General features: G+C 51.5%; 6 protein-coding genes across 6 annotated transcripts; 3 read left to right on the top strand and 3 right to left on the bottom strand.

Moving 5' to 3' along the window:
* Positions 1 to 5,223: 5,223 nt before the first annotated feature.
* On the bottom strand, positions 5,224 to 5,958 carry N7539_002049 (seipin co-factor family protein; the record flags this gene model as incomplete). Its single annotated transcript, XM_056931652.1, has 1 exon — positions 5,224 to 5,958. The coding sequence occupies one exon, from the start codon at positions 5,956 to 5,958 to the stop codon at positions 5,224 to 5,226; it is 735 nt and encodes a 244-aa protein (XP_056793683.1).
* Positions 5,959 to 6,958: 1,000 nt separating this feature from the next.
* N7539_002048 (uncharacterized protein) lies at positions 6,959 to 7,795 on the bottom strand (the record flags this gene model as incomplete). Its single annotated transcript, XM_056931651.1, has 1 exon — positions 6,959 to 7,795. The coding sequence occupies one exon, from the start codon at positions 7,793 to 7,795 to the stop codon at positions 6,959 to 6,961; it is 837 nt and encodes a 278-aa protein (XP_056793682.1).
* Positions 7,796 to 8,305: 510 nt separating this feature from the next.
* Positions 8,306 to 10,012, top strand: N7539_002047 (isochorismatase family hydrolase; the record flags this gene model as incomplete). Its single annotated transcript, XM_056931650.1, has 1 exon — positions 8,306 to 10,012. One exon carries the CDS (start codon positions 8,306 to 8,308, stop codon positions 10,010 to 10,012), a length of 1,707 nt encoding a protein of 568 aa, XP_056793681.1.
* A 1,138-nt stretch (positions 10,013 to 11,150) lies between these two features.
* Positions 11,151 to 12,007, top strand: N7539_002046 (class I SAM-dependent methyltransferase; the record flags this gene model as incomplete). The annotated part of the gene is made up of 2 exons (XM_056931649.1): positions 11,151 to 11,199; positions 11,298 to 12,007. The coding sequence occupies 2 exons, from the start codon at positions 11,151 to 11,153 to the stop codon at positions 12,005 to 12,007; spliced, it is 759 nt and encodes a 252-aa protein (XP_056793680.1).
* Positions 12,008 to 12,313: 306 nt separating this feature from the next.
* On the bottom strand, positions 12,314 to 13,192 carry N7539_002045 (uncharacterized protein; the record flags this gene model as incomplete). The annotated part of the gene is made up of 2 exons (XM_056931648.1): positions 12,314 to 12,691; positions 12,782 to 13,192. The coding sequence occupies 2 exons, from the start codon at positions 13,190 to 13,192 to the stop codon at positions 12,314 to 12,316; spliced, it is 789 nt and encodes a 262-aa protein (XP_056793679.1).
* A 557-nt stretch (positions 13,193 to 13,749) lies between these two features.
* Positions 13,750 to 15,150, top strand: N7539_002044 (putative integral membrane protein; the record flags this gene model as incomplete). Its single annotated transcript, XM_056931647.1, has 4 exons — positions 13,750 to 14,304; positions 14,391 to 14,644; positions 14,708 to 14,841; positions 14,915 to 15,150. The coding sequence occupies 4 exons, from the start codon at positions 13,750 to 13,752 to the stop codon at positions 15,148 to 15,150; spliced, it is 1,179 nt and encodes a 392-aa protein (XP_056793678.1).
* Between the last annotated feature and the right edge of the window lie 398 nt (positions 15,151 to 15,548).

Here is a 15,548-nt window from a genome sequence, read left to right as displayed (position 1 = left end):
CACCTCTTTTTCCTCTTTCCCCCTTCACATGCAAGGGGGTCCGCCGCTAGATGCCAACGCCAGGTACCGTGTGTACCTTCGAACCGGTTTCTCCTCCCCAGGCTGCGCGACCGATAAACACCATGAATCTTCCTCCTCACCAGACCAGTACTGTAGCCCTAGCCTGACAGTTTTTCTCCCAGTCCCACTCCGATGCCAACTCTCCATTCGTCATTCTTGCCTACTTGCCTCTAGACTGCTCTGGATAGAGTACCCCTCTGCACTGCTGCGGTGTCTGCCCCCCCCCCCCCCATAAAGGTATGAAGGTGATAAGATTTGTAGACGTGCATACACTAGCGGCTTCATGATTCGATCGCTCAAGCCCTCACCTCTTCCAAGGTTGGATGGGAGTGATTTTGCGCCCATACCCCCTCCCCCCCCCCCCCCCCCCCCCCCATTCATTCATGCCGATCGTCTTTCCCCTGAGCCAGTCCAGTCCCGGAGATTCGATTGCCGTTGAAAGTTTGCCACTTGACAAGCCAGTCATCCACGGAACCAACCCGATCGTGGTACAGGCCTACAGGGTCATGGAAGGACTGAGACAACTGCGTAGTCAGTAGACAGTTGGGTACAAGAATTCAGAGTCGGATCTATGAAAATGAGTCGTCAATCTAGGTCTGGTTTACGGGTTGTGTGAAAAGTCGTCCACACAGTCCCAATCGCATATAGATATATCCAAGGTGCAGTGCAAAATGATAAGAGGTGCGGCCGTAATCTTTTCCAGGAGAATCTCATCTAGGTAGTTGTATGGACTTGAGTATACTCGCTCAAAGCCTCAACGTACTAGTGGTACCTGAACAGTGGCCACTGGCCACGCTTTCCAGGTTCACACGGGAGCACTTGGCCGCTCTTTCCGCGCTTGATAAACTTAATTGTGCATTGACTTGGATGGGGCCATACACTGCGAACTCTACGACACTAACTTTCAATCTCCGTTATGAACCCCGGAGCTGTTCCATTGCTGCGACCCCATGTTCTTCCATTGCCTTGGGATCCGGACACATGACATGACTCATGGTTGCGCGTCAGGCATCCGACCGAGCACGTACCTCACCTACAGTACTACAGTACGAATGGATCATGATGTACTCTGTACATCCATACATTGGCAGGTGTGTTAGTTTGTCAAACACTACCTGATCTGATAGGTGTCGGAAATTGGTTTGCATTGCGCAAGTTCGGAGGGCAATTGATTGCGCGCTGCGCAATACTTGGCGCCGATCAAGTGATTATCCGGATTTCAGATAGATCACTATCTCGAGATTATAGATCTTGCTGAGATTCCTCTTGTGTAGATAATTGATGATCCACATGTCCGAACGAGTCCGCCTCGCATATGAAGTTGGTCGACTGACTAGGTAGTGGTACTAGGTAGTAGGTACTGGTAGTGGTTCATCCTATGCAGGACGTACTCCATACTCTTTGAGTCCATAATCATAGTGTCTCGTTCCTGCAGAGTGTCGCGGCGTATTACATTTCACATCTCCGCTGATCACCAATCATGTCAATCAAGCCAAGTGTGACCCGGGAGTCAGCCGATCAAGATGCATTTTTTCGGGTGCATGGCTCGTCATATTCAGGATAGGTAGGTTCGGTCCCTCAATTTTAGCCACCCATCCCATTCCTTATTTCCAGATGACAGATGAGACGCTATCAACATTCACCAGCGGAGTTGTGAAAGTTGGAACAATGACTACCGTGAGTGGTAGTACCGTCTGTCTGTCTCTCCCTCTCTCCCTCTCTCTCTCTTTCTCTCGTGTCGGGCAGTCTTCAATGCACGCTCCAAATCTCGCAGCAACTCACCGCTTGGTTGGTGCTCTGAACGTTCACGCTCTGCACGGCCCACTGGTACCTGCATCCGAGGAAGCACGACTGGGGAAAGGCAAACGGGGCCGCAGTCCGCACTGACTCTGTCTCTCCTCAAATGACAACAGGGCCGGTGGAGAATCTGCGCCCCCCTCTCCAGTCTCATAAATCAGGAGTAGGAAAGTGAGACGAGTTGGGATTCGACTGTAATGTAATGGGGTGAAGGAAGAGTATTCAGTCTAGTAATACTTAGCTGGTAGGTACTACTTACTAACTACCTACTACCTAGTAAGTAGCCGGGCTACTCATAGAAGAAGAGATCAGATCCGGTGTGGCCCGGCTTATTGTCGCAAATATAATCATGTACAATACACTATACAGTGCAAGACAGGGCTTTTTGGCCGAGTTAGACTTTCGTCTTCCGTGTCCACGAGACCTCCATGTGGGACGGAATGTCCTTGAGTAAGGTACCTGCCTAGTCAGTCATTCTAAAAAGGTACTATCGTACACAGGATGCCTACTGTCTTTGACAAGAAGATGAAAGAATGAGGGGGTACAGTCAAAGGTCCGTCAGTGAGATCGAATCTCTACCGTCCTAACCTTGCACCCTTTTTTCTACAGATACTGGTGCTGACCTCGCCTGGGAGGCTGGTACCGGTACAACTTTCGAGTATACAGTATACACACCTAAATATAGGTACACTCAGCGGCACCCCAGATAGTAACGTGAATGGTGGAAATACCGGATTGTGAACGAGTCGAGTCAAGGTCCATCTCTGAACTACCTAGAAGCCTGTATATGCATAGTCTGCATCTGTATGCATACGCATCGAACCCCTCCTCGATGGACTGGGAACGGGGTCTCAAGGCCGACCAGATGAAGTGACGGGCAGTTTCAGGTTGAGTTCGAGCAGGGCCAGCACGCCTTGCGAATGGTCCACGCTTGTCAGATCGACAAGACCCGCCTCGAGTGGATCAGAAAAAGGTCGATGATGATGATAAGAAATCATACGCAGACGAATCGTCGTCAATCAGAGCCTGATTTGCTAGGCAACAACTATTGAATTATCGCAGTTTCATGTACAAATGTACTCCCCTTGTACCCAGTTAGTACTAAGTTACTAACTGCCCACTGCCAAGTAACTTGGAAGGAGCTTCATACGGTAACGAGTGAGTATACCCGAACTCGCCCTGAGCACGTCCCCGACCATGACCAGGTTTTCGATCCGAGTTCCATGCCATAAGAGCATGGCCATGCTGATCCGGCACTCCATGCCAGAGCCCGGCACAGTGACAGGTGCGACGCTTCTTCGACGCTAGTGATTCGTATGTCTCACAGGTGCAGGGGGATCTTGGCAGCAGCACAACATACCTGCATGTGGTAGCGCTCACTCGGGCAGAGAAAGTCCCGAGTCTATGATTATGCCCCCTCACGTCCCTCTCGGACATTTGGAGTAGTCTGAGTCTGACAAGCCACCAACCCCAATCAATAGGATTGTCTGAGCTCGAGGGGAGTAGCGGAAAAAGCAAATCAGAAGAAGGCATGAAGTGGGCAAACCTAGACAGCAGAGTGTACTGGAAGGGAAGCCCCTCGAGAGTCGAGCGTGCTATCTCTCCGTGCCAAACCATTATCATAAGCAGTGAACAAAATCCATGCTCAGAGCAAGGTATTGTAGGTACGTCCCAGCGCATCCCACCCAGCATACCGGCTCTGGCCCCTCTCTCACATGATCTGGATCTTTTGACTCTCCGAGAAAAGAGACTTGATGTCCCAATTCACGAGGCACCAGAACGTATCTGAACACAGCGCATTCTTGCCCTCATACATCGATTCTTCCCGCTCCCCCGAGCTCACTGCGCCTTTTAAACAGCAAAATGCTTACTACCGTGCGACGCAGCAAAGATTGTCGACTCACCTCCATTGCGTCCACTTCCATGTCTACTCAACTCACCTACTTATTATAGGCACTTTCAAACAGTCCAGAGTCCCTTTCGACTCTGCCGTCTCATCCAGCGCAGGGTTGTCATCCCACGCAGCTACAAGTTGACTCGCGAGAGACATGGATGCACATGCAAAGGGCCGCTCAGCCAAAATAGCAACCACCTGCATTCGGCCTCGAAATTGTCTTTTGAAACATATCCACTGCAAGCCACAAGCCACGGTGCATAGCAGGCGTTGGAAAACTCGAATTTTGAGCACAATGATGTGAAGACCTAATTTTGGAACTACAGTCTCCTCGGTCATTCGATGAATTTATATTCAGCAAACCCCTCAAGCATATCCTCCACTCGACCAGACGCAGATCATCGTGCATCTGGATTCCCTCACCCCGATGACTTTGAAGCCCGTCTTTGCTCATCATAAACATACATGTACTAAGCGCTTTCGTAGATCAGTCCAAGCGTTGGTGGCACCGAGACAACTATGTACAAGCCCGCACAACACCTTTCGGCATCGCTACTGGCCCAAAGGTTGATACCTATTCACGAGTTAGATAGGCACACAGTCTGAGCCGGCAGATCTCGTATTCGGAAATAGCTGGGCAATTGTTTTCTTCTAGCTTCCCATCCGAGTCATGTGCACTGATGCTCGCTGGCTATCCAAGAGGCTTACCCGGCAGGACCTTTATAGAACCTGCCGGAAAGAGTGGATCAGATAACCCAGGGGGTGAATCGGCTTGAGGCAATTCGGTGTTTCATTTACTTTCAAGCTAAGCTGCCAAGCCCGGAATGGGCCTCTCGAGAGACGTGCACGTTTGCCACGACCATGATCACTCGTCGACACAATATCTGATCGTTCAACTTCCACGACCAGAGAGGAGAAGACATCGGAACACGCACCACATTCAAATGTGGAAGTGCAAGCTGAGAAGAGGCGCACTTTTTCAATGCAAGATGCCTGCTTCGTCTAACATTCTCACTCCGCGGCGAGGAGGAAACTGCGTCTCGAGACGAGAGTCGCACAGGCGTTGCGGGAGTCCCGCTCCAAAAACTGTTGACAACTTCAATTTCCTCCTCATGCTCGGTTGCAAGACTCCCTCTCCTGCCCAACTTCGTCTTTGCAGCCAGCTGCCCACCCTATACGTGTGTGGAAGAAGCATGAAGAAGACTTTTCATATGCAAGACTCAAAGGCTGCCTGGAGGGGAATGGAAAGTGAGGAAGATAGGATGTCTGGGTTGCCTCGGAGAGTCCCAAGTTATTGAACGCCGTGGGAGTTGCATGCTGCTCCAAAGGGCCAAGTTCCCCCCCCCCCCAACGAGTAAAGCGACAAATCGATCGTAGCATTCGGGCTTCGCGTTGGGGACGACAACACAGCACTTGACCAGCATCTGAGCGGTAGCCCCAACTCCCGATGCTGTCCATTCTCAATCCACCTCTCATTGTTCATTCTTCTCATCCCCATCTCCTCCGACCGCCTCCTCTTTCTCGCTCTCCTTCTCGCCATCCTCGGTCTTCGCATTCAACGCCCAAGTGCGCATGATCACTCCACCAAGGAATTTCCGGTCCAGGAACTTGATCAACCCGTAAAACACCCAGCCCCAACCCCAAAGCGAAACACCCATCATACTAGCCACCAGCAAGACCGGTCCCAGGATCAGCAGCGCCAACACAATCCACAGCAACACCGCAATGATCGCAAACAAAAACACGCCCAGCAAGAAGACCAGCAACGGCACCCCAAGACAGATCATCTGACAGATGAGAAAGGTCGAAGCGATCGGACGCTGCAGCATCTTCTCGTACATTGCGGCCTGCTTCGGTGCCGGGAAGTACTTATTGATCAAGCCCTGGACGAAGATCTCGAACCAATCAAAGGCCCACGGCACAAACGATGCGAACCATGCTTTGATAGATGCCCAGATACCACCGGCGCTGAAATTGGGCGGAGGTGGGTCAGGCCTGCGAGGTTCATTCTCCTTGGGAAATCTCCCGGGAATGTCGGGGTCGCTGGTAACGGGTTTGGCGGTCTTTTGAACTTTCTTGATCGGCTTTTTGGTGGTGGATTTGGCTGCGCTGCTCGCTGTATTGGTCGCACCGGTTGCTGTACCGGTCGCTGTATCGCTGGCTTTGCTGGCGGAGCCAACACCGCTGGAGACGGGGTCGATAGGCATGATGATGGTCGGTCAATATAATTAGGCGAATGATGAAAGGAACCGGCGTTCGATGTCAAAAATCTCTCCAAGATTCAGTCGCAGCGTAAGACGGAATCGAGTTAAAAGATCTGGGTGTATTATGATGCCCCCCCCCAAAAGATTCGAGCCCTCCGGTGATCTTCACGGTCTCGGAGAATTATCAACACTCAAACTAGGGTGTCTGGTAAGCTTATTATTGTTCCGATCATGTTGATCTCCACTAGATCCAAGCTCCCAAAAGTTAAGTAACCTTCACGGCCGATGACGTAAGGGGCTGCACATAAACTTGATGTCTATATTAAAAAAGTTCGTGGCATCTGTTCGACCAACGAAACAGGACACACAATGCTGGATGATATGGTGAACAGTTTCCGCTACTGATGATCTGAATCGTTACGCAATATGATGCGTATATTCAGCCACAGTGTGTGACATTGGAACCCTGGCGAATCAGTTGACGCCATGGCGCAGCTGAATATGTGTTACCTCACATGGTGGCAGACGCGCTCAATTTGTCGCCGGCTCTTGCTCCTGTGAATCGATGGGAGATCACTTGTGGAAAATACCCTAGTACTTAGTTGTCTGATTAATTCTCCGGCGCAACCTCTTGGTGTTTCGAGTCATTTACTCTCCACAGGAACCGTTCTGCGCATTGGAACAGACGGCATGGCATATCGACGTCACTCAAACAATGACCTGTACGCAGCGCGTAGATGACCTCATGAGACAGCTTTTGCCCTTAGGGATGCAGCCTATTGTTGCAGAAGTTCTTGTGAACAGACGGAGGCTTCCAAGTCTCTCATGCAGTGTCTGTTATTTTGCAACGAGGGACCCTCCCCCAAAAGAAAAGGGAAAGACGAGCAACAATGATATTCACCGAGTCGATAAACGATTCTGGAAGCATCAGTACGAGCTTCGCCTGGTGTCATTAAGATACAGGCATGTGGCGAGAACATGCAATAGTCATCTCGAATGATCTTCATGCTTTTCTTCCGACAGCCACAACCCGCGGCATGGACAAAGCTACACCGTGCACTGCCTCCACGGCAACATCCTTCAGCAATTGACGAATATTCTGCGCATCCTCCATCATGTTCTTCTTCTCCAATGACAATACAAACTCATCCATTGTCGCCAAATGTTGTTCTCCATTTGCCGTAGACAGCTCAATGCTGTCATCAAAATGCTCCAGTCGCGTGTCCGTAAACCCATTCTGCGCCAACAGTTCCGGCAAGTTGAGCACCCAATCGTGGCGTCCATTCGAATAGACGAATTGGCGGAGACGGTCGAACGCCGGGGCCTTCATCGAGGGATTGGCCCTTCTGATATGGGTACCGGGGTAATTGAGGTCGTCCCACTGGACATAGCCCCCAGGCTTAAGCAGACGGGCCACATTTTGGATAACCGGGGTCGGATCGCTGTTCTGCACGACGAGAATGAGGAGGCGGAGGTGAACTACGTCGTATTTACCAACCATGTGGTCAGGGACTGGTGTGAAAAGATCCCAATGGTGAAGGTGGAGGCGTTCTGGAAGCCATTCCCTGGGTGGACTATTGGACAAATCGACATCGTAGCCGTCGAGCGTGGCCGTGGGAAGCTCGCGTGAAAGATTGATCAGCCAAATGCCAGTTCCAGTGCCGAGATCTGCAATGACAGGGTTGGAGCTGATGGGGATGGAGGGGTGGATGTTGAATCTCAGAGATTCCTTCCACAGGAAGAATTGGAGATTGAGACGACAGGCTGCACTGTGTCCTCGACCAAGCATGTAACCATTACTGTCAGCAAGATGGAATCCAGCCTCGATGGTTTCAGACATTGTGGACAAAAAGGTGGACTGATCTGATGCAATGTCAAAGCAATGCAATCTGGATGGGGCATTGGTTCCCTCAAACCGAGGAAAAGTGATGTTTTTACGGCGGGGGAGGAGGGGGTTGGAGAGTGACGCCGCATGACATGCTCAAAGCTATCAAGGACTCAAGAGGGCCCGGCGTTCCTCTATCTCGCCCATGGCCGAGTTTTGAGACACATCCCAAAGCGCCAAAGGCCTCTTAAGTGAACCGCCCCCAACTTTTTTTCCAACAATCTGGAAATCGCAAGGGTCCGACTGGCCGATCAGTGAGAAAGTGGCTCAATTGAACCCCTCACTGCCCGGTCTTCACTCACGATAGCGTCTGCAGCGGCATCGGCATCGGGCTCACCGTGATTCGAGGCCCGTCGAGTTGCAACGCCAGAATCCTGGCAGACAACATGTATAAAAAGTAGAGCCGGTGCGAAAGCACTAAGGATATTCTTCGTTCGATTAGTATTCCCCATCGATCATCCCATCATGCGTTCTATTCTGGTTGCATTGGCTGTAGGCCACGGCACGGGTCCTGAATTGTTGGCCGTCTTTCAACAGGTCATTGTGGCACTGGCAGCGCCATACCAACTACAAATTCAATTCGTCACATCTCCACGAACTTACCATTCATACTCGTCCCTGTTGGCCATCAACGACACCGATGTCGTGAGCTCAGAGACGCTTCTAGATGCCGATCATTATGAAGAATATTGCCGCCAGGTCGTTGCCCGTGGAGCATGCGCCATCTTTCGCACATCTATCAGCGCGCAGGCGCTGTACATGGTGCGAGACCGGCTGTTTGCCGTCAAAGTCGAACACTTCGAGCTGAATCCGTCTACATCGATCTTGATGATACGAGACCAAGCACAAGGGTTTTACTCTGGATTGAACACGATTGATGCTGCTCAAGAGACGGTCTCACGGTCCACTTACTTCAACAAGAAAGTCTTCGAGCGAGTTCTTCAATTCGCTCTTGCGCGTGCTCGTGAGACTTGGGGCAATGAAACCGAGATCAGAACAGTCACGTTGGTATACAAGTTCCACCTCTTCGACGGGCTGTTCTACACCTGGGCCAAGGAATGGCAAAACTCCCTTGGCGTGGAGGTGAAGTTTGTGCAGGGTGATACCATGAACCGAAACCTGCTAGCCTTTGGAGTCAAAGGTCGACAGCTCTGGATCTGTGCCAATGAGTATGCCGACATCATGCAAACAATGCTTCTGGATCGCTTTGGCTTCGGCGCGCAAGAGATGGCGTGCGCCGAGAATGTCTATCTCTCATCCGCCGTTGGTGGGGCCCTCAGTGAGTATCAGACAGCGCATGGCTCCGCAGACGACATCACCAACAAAGGTGTGGTGAATCCCTCCGCGACCATTCGCGCGGCGGCCGCGCTACTGGAGCGCCATGGGGGCTGCCCGGGGGTCCACCACCAAATGGACGTGAGTCTGGACGAGCTGCATGCCAAAAACATACGAACGCCAGATCAAGGTGGCACCACCAGGACGAAGGAGTTTGTGGATGCAGTGCTGCAGACTATCGGCCCGAATCTCCCTGTTAAACCCGGGGATCCGCAGGGGTCCGCCATGGCTAGGGATCTGTTCAGCCCGTCGTGGGTCCCTCGCGGGAACAAGACGTGTCTGCTTGTGGTGGATTTCCAAAACGACTTCATGACTCAATATAAGAACCCACGAGTCATGAATCGTGTCAAGGAAAACGTCCCGCGAGCGGTGGAGTGGGCGCGACGGGAAGGGATCGAAGTCGCTTGGGTGCGATTCCTCGGGGACGAGAAATACCAATCGGCGACATGGCGACAGCGTAATCAAGTGCAACGTCGGCGGGCGTGGTGTCAAGAAGGGAGCTGGGGCGCCGAGATCGCCGACTGCGTGCAATCGCAAGCACATGAGCGGGTCTTTGACAAAAAGGCCTACTTCGATCCCTTCCTGGGGCCGGACTTTGCCAGCTACACGGCTGACTTCCAACAATTTGTGGTGGTGGGCCTGTTTGCCGACATTTGCGTGGACGCGGTGACTCGTGGCGCCTTCCAGCGAGGCTTATGGACGACGGTGATCCGCGAATGTACCGCTGGCTTACATCTTCCGGAGGAGCAGAGCTTTGCGTACATGCAGCTTGTGTATGGAAGCGAGGTGGTCGGGATCAACCAGCTGCTATCGACAGGGCCTATGGCGAGCCTGTAGGGAAGCGGAATCTTGGCGGAGATGCATGTGGTGCAGCGGTGCTTGTCACTTTTTCTCAATGCAGATGTCACATGGGGGCCGATTTATGGAGTCTCGACTGCATGTGGCTTACCCGCCCACACGACTCAGATTGTAGTCGTGATGATCAGTTACTTTACATTCGAGGCCGACAGCATGGTTGACATCATCTGAGCTTGTCTCCTGTGAATGCAGTACTGATTCTCGTCTTTTACCTGGTCCATCACCTTCGTACAGTCGTTGATGGGCGATCACTGGCTGGCGGGTGACCTGAACGCCGAGGTCTTTCATAATCTTAATTAGTTAGTAGTTAACGTTAGTACTTTTGTTCTGACTAAGTGGCTTACTCTAGATTCGCACTAGTGACTGGCTGGCCGAAAGGAGCACGAGCATGCTACTCTGTAATTTGCATTGGTCTTGGATCATCTTCCATTCCGCGTCTCTTCCCTTCTGGCTCTGGGGACAGTATCTGTTCCAAGTTGGGAAACCCCAGCTCCGACAGCTGAACACTGCCAGCATCGAATCATTTCAGATATAGGACTAGAACGGCTGAGCTACAGTACTCAAGCAGCTCGAAAGATCAAATACAGTCGCGTCGGGTAGTTGTGTACTCTACCTAATAGATAATGAGACTAGATACCGATAGTAATACCGACTCTTAGTCTGTAGTCGGTACTCCGTACCCTATCTTGGCCATTTGATGTTTGGCCTACCTGGTTAGACTTCCCGTTTCGCTTCGTCATGTATTTCGGAATGTACTTCTGTTTCCAGCATTAGTGTCGAGACAAATATTCTGTTCAATGATGAAGTGACGCAGACACGAACAGAAGTTGGGGGCTGAACACTAATGCAATGGGATGCAGATACGGTTGGTTTGCCCATATCAGCTATGGTTGCTTGTCCAGGGATGATGTCTCAACGCCCACTCCACCCGTGAGTTGAAGCGGTAACAGTATCGCATAAAGCACTCTGGCAAGCACAAACGACCCTGCAAGAAGGACCAATGTGCCCAGATTCTCTATCTCTGCGCGAGGAAGATGACTGGCATTGACACTTCGGTCTGGTTCCAGCCCGAGATCGGCCCTCGCTTGCAGCCCAGCATTCAATTTGTCTTTCGCCAATGGAGCGGCCTGACAGACGAGGAATTGAAATCACACCTGCATCGAATTGTGAGTTCGCATGTCAGACACCGAGCCCTCCTAAAGATGCTCACTTCCACCCCACCCACTCTTCACCCCAAGCCCACCATGCGTCACTGACCGCAAAGTCTCTTCTCTGCAGCGTGAGCAAGCATGGCCGCTAGGAGAGTTTCCCTGTATCGGCCTTTGGATGTTTCTGCTCCCGGGCATCGCAGCCTTTCCCCAATTCCCCCAGATCCTCGAATTTGCTCGTCGGCCAGAGAGCCGAATCGTAGATCTCGGGTGTGGACTCGGTCAGGATCTGCGATTACTGGCCGCACATGGCATACCTACGGAGCGCATGTGGGCGCTGGATCTGGAGCCCCATCTATGGAGGCTGGGCTTTGAGCTATTTCGGGATGAGGGGCGGTTGCAAGCCTCGTTCATTCACGCGAATTTTCTCGAGGCCGACGTGAATGACGATGATCGATTTGCTCCGCTGATGGGCCAAACAGACTTGGTCCTAGCGTCGCAGTTTCTGCATCTGTTTGACTGGGATGGTCAGATTGCGGCCAACCAGCGAATCGTCGCGCTATCTAAGCCCGGCACTATGCTCGTGGGGTTTCAGCAAGGACGCAAACAAGCAAGAGCCTACATCCGCCCCTGGGGCATGATGTATTACCATAATCGGGACTCGTTTCTGCGCATGTGGGAGACGATTCAGCAGCAGACCAACACACGGTGGACGATCGACGTCAGTGCAGTTGCATTGCAGCAGTGGGGGATGCAAGATGAGGATTTGGAATGGATGCCCGAAGATCGCATGGGATTAAACTTTGTCATGACGCGAGAGACGTGAGATTTCTCCCTCCATCATGATGGGGGCCGCTGATTACTCATCTATGTATGCACATGATCGACGACAATTCAAGGCGATGATACTGGATGTTTTGGATCTTCCTGTCTTCTTACCCGCTAAACATGTGCTCTTCGGGTACAGGCCCTACCCCTTTAGGAATTTCCTCTGTAGTTCAGTCTCACAGGCACTAGTAGTACATCACTGCATAGTCCATACTCATAGTCAAACTTAGGCAGTCCTTCGGCGAGCTAAGGCCCTGCCCCTGTATCCTCCGGTTCACAATGAAGGGTCCGTGCAATCTGCAATCTACAGCATCTTGTCAAGGATCTCCCGTGTCAGAGCCACCGTATCATCGATCCGATTCAGGAAAGGTGCACAATGACTGGCCGGCAGCTCTTTGACGATCCACGGCTGCTGCGTGGCTGCAATCATGCCGAGTTGCGCCTCCTTCGGCACGGCACGGTCTTCCGTGAGAACCACAGATGCCAAGCGTCCCTTGAATTCATCGTCCATCCAGGCTGGATGGGGCTGGGGGGAGGTGAAGGACAGGGTCGCATGTGGTTTCGAATGTGCAGTCAAGGACTGGGCCAGAGTCCCCTCGACATCCGCGGCAAAGTTGTTGATCGGGTCATCTGCCAGATTCAGATTCGCCGAGGGCTTGTCCCGCGTCAGCACTGATTGATCCTGCAAGCAAGGGGGAGTCTTGTCTTCACGTGTGTAGTGACATTATAAGCGATGTAATGCTGCACCAGCGCACAGTAGTGGTATACATACCTGGTCAAGCAAGATCCACGGGGGCAGATTTCCGCCCTGGAGGCCGGCACAGCTGAGACCTTCTGGCACGACAAATGCGCCGACAAAAAGCAATCCCACGACGCCACCGCGTTTGCCCTGTTGCACCCGCTGTGTCTTTGCCAGGCCGGTTGCAGCTGCTGCGCCGGGCATGCCAGCGTACGAGTGCATGAGTACCAGGACGTCTTTCCCTTCCTCCTCCACGAGGGGCCGGAGCACCGCGGCAATGGCCTTGCTGTCAGCGTGGCAATCGAAAGCGGTTGGGTCCTCGGGGTCCAGAGAGGGATACTCGGCGAACTGAGCATCATAGCCAGCTTCGGTGAGTGCTTGGAGGAATGGCTCATAGAAGGCCTTGGTGAGCCAGGCCCCAGGAACAACGAGAACAGTAGTCATGGTGATTTAATTTGAGCTTGCTGGTGCGGTCAAAGGCCCTGAAGGATTTCGACGGTGAATCCAGAATCCAATGTTGACAGGCGGATGAATCTGGTCAATATAACCCATATTGGGCGACTCTGCGACCCCTCCTTGTAAGGTCGTGTCGAGTACTAGCTCGCATTTTCGGGTCGTTTCATTTCCACCAGACAGGGATATGCTTCCAGAAAGAGAATCTGGTGCTCATGGTAGTGCAGCGTGTCTTGCAGCATTGGCCCCCATTTCCACCTACCACCCGTTTACATCACCGGCCGATTACTCTCACCACACATGGCGGAGTTGTAGCGATCGGTATGCAAGGTGGGGGCATTGACAGGAAGATCAAATGTGAATCACGGGCATGCTGGTCAGTGATCTCAAAAGCGGATGTAATCGCCAAAGGGTAGTCAGCATATTAACACGCCAGTCCTCCGACGGTCCGGTGTCGTTTGCTTTGTTCTCTTCAGAGACTCTGCAAATCAACCGATGGACTGGCTTGCGAGTCTCTCTTGGTCTCCGTCAGTTTCTTTCACTTCACAATGGATCTAACCCCGCCGCCAGGCATCGACCTCGATGCATCCCACCAAAGCGGGTTAAGAGCGACATATTCGACAACTTTTGGTCTAGCCGTATCGGCTGTGGCTCTGCGCCTGTTCTGCAGACTAAGAGTCTCCAAGACTCGACTATGGTGGGATGATTATTTGATCTGTGCTGCACTGGTGAGGATTCCCTCCATTGTGTCGACTCTTTGGCGAGTCTGCTGGATGTTGACAGATGCCTTTACTGGAGTCACCAACAAAATCCACTTCAAGACTGATAATGATTGTTCATGCCAGGCATTTGCCACGGGGAATTTTATCGACATGATGATCTGGATAGATCGGGGTGTCGGCACGCATATCTATCGCTGGGGACTACCCGGCGTTTCACATTTCTATATCAACCTTTTCGTCTGCGAAATTCTATACACATTATCGGTTGTCTTCACGAAATACTCCATCTTACTCTTCTTTTGGCGCATCTTCAGTAGCACCAACATTCGCGTCCCCATCTATATTATTGCAACAATCACCACTGCTTGGGGACTTGGCGTGGTATGTTTCCCTTGGACCATCTTCCAACCTAGTGCCCATATACCGGAATACAATGTGTTATACCACGACAATGTATGCTAATGAAGGACCATCTCCACACCCCCCCCCCTCGCCAGATCCTGACAACAGTTTTCCAATGTGTACCGATTCAAGGACTTTGGGACTACTCGATCAAGGCGCACTGCGGCGTCAACATCAACTCCTTCTTCATCGGCAATGCAGTCCCCAACATTATCACAGACTGGTCTCTTTTGATCCTACCGCTGCCATACGTGTGGAAGATTCATCAGACCACCATTCAGAAATTTGCTCTCAGTGCCGCATTCATCATGGGAGGCTTGTATGTGTCGATCACCCTAGCACTTCTACTTGTCCAAAGTCGTCGTGTGCTAATGAGTCGCAGTATTTGTATCATCTCGATCGTTCGCCTGATTGTCATGCTGGAAGCATACAAGACGCCCTCTGTGGACGTGACCTGGGTCTTCATCGGCCCTTCCAGCTGGACTGCAGTTGAGACCAATCTTGGGATTTTGTCCGGTGAGTCGATACTCGGTCTTTACATTCATGTCCTGCAATACGTGTATATCTCTTTGTACTAATCCGTCTAAAGCTTGTCTTCCCTCTCTCCGACCATTCCTCCGACTAATAGGTGGGAGCGAGCGCAAGAGGCTAAGCGACAAAGACATCCACAAGCTGTCCAATTGGTATGGAAGATCATACTCGTCGGCAAAGAGTGGTTACCGTCCCCACCATGATCCCGACAGTCAAGTGGATGGCATTGATGTGACGACGAGTGTGGATATCGAGACATATCCCCGGCATCTAGAGCATCAGCCACATTACTGAAGCTCATATCATTCTTTTACTAATAAAGATATTTCCTTTCTTTCTACCTGAAAAAATATCCAATCTCAGCCCGCTAGAGGTAGTCCACATACATTGTCTTATATGACAAGCCTGCGGTTTACTGGAAAGAACTATGTGGCATGATCAGTTTCTGTTGCTATCAGTTTGATCAGATATTAGTAGGTTACTCGGTACCCGACATATCAACAGACTTTCGTAGATGACATGCATTGGCGATTCGACATACCACGTGGCCTGTCTCTAAGTTTGAAGTCATCTTCATGTCCAAGTCAGAACGTGATCATTGAACAAAGATCTGCAGATGTCAAGCTTCCTGCCAAAGTAGCTGGTTGTTGTCAGATGACGAAAATTCCAAAGCTAGGACCAATGCTTATTTA

The sequence above is a fragment of the Penicillium diatomitis genome (assembly GCF_028827545.1).
Source record: "Penicillium diatomitis strain IBT 30728 chromosome Unknown utg000002l_segment0_segment0, whole genome shotgun sequence".
Lineage (NCBI taxonomy): Eukaryota > Fungi > Ascomycota > Eurotiomycetes > Eurotiales > Aspergillaceae > Penicillium > Penicillium diatomitis.
This window is presented reverse-complemented; position numbering and strand designations above follow the sequence as displayed.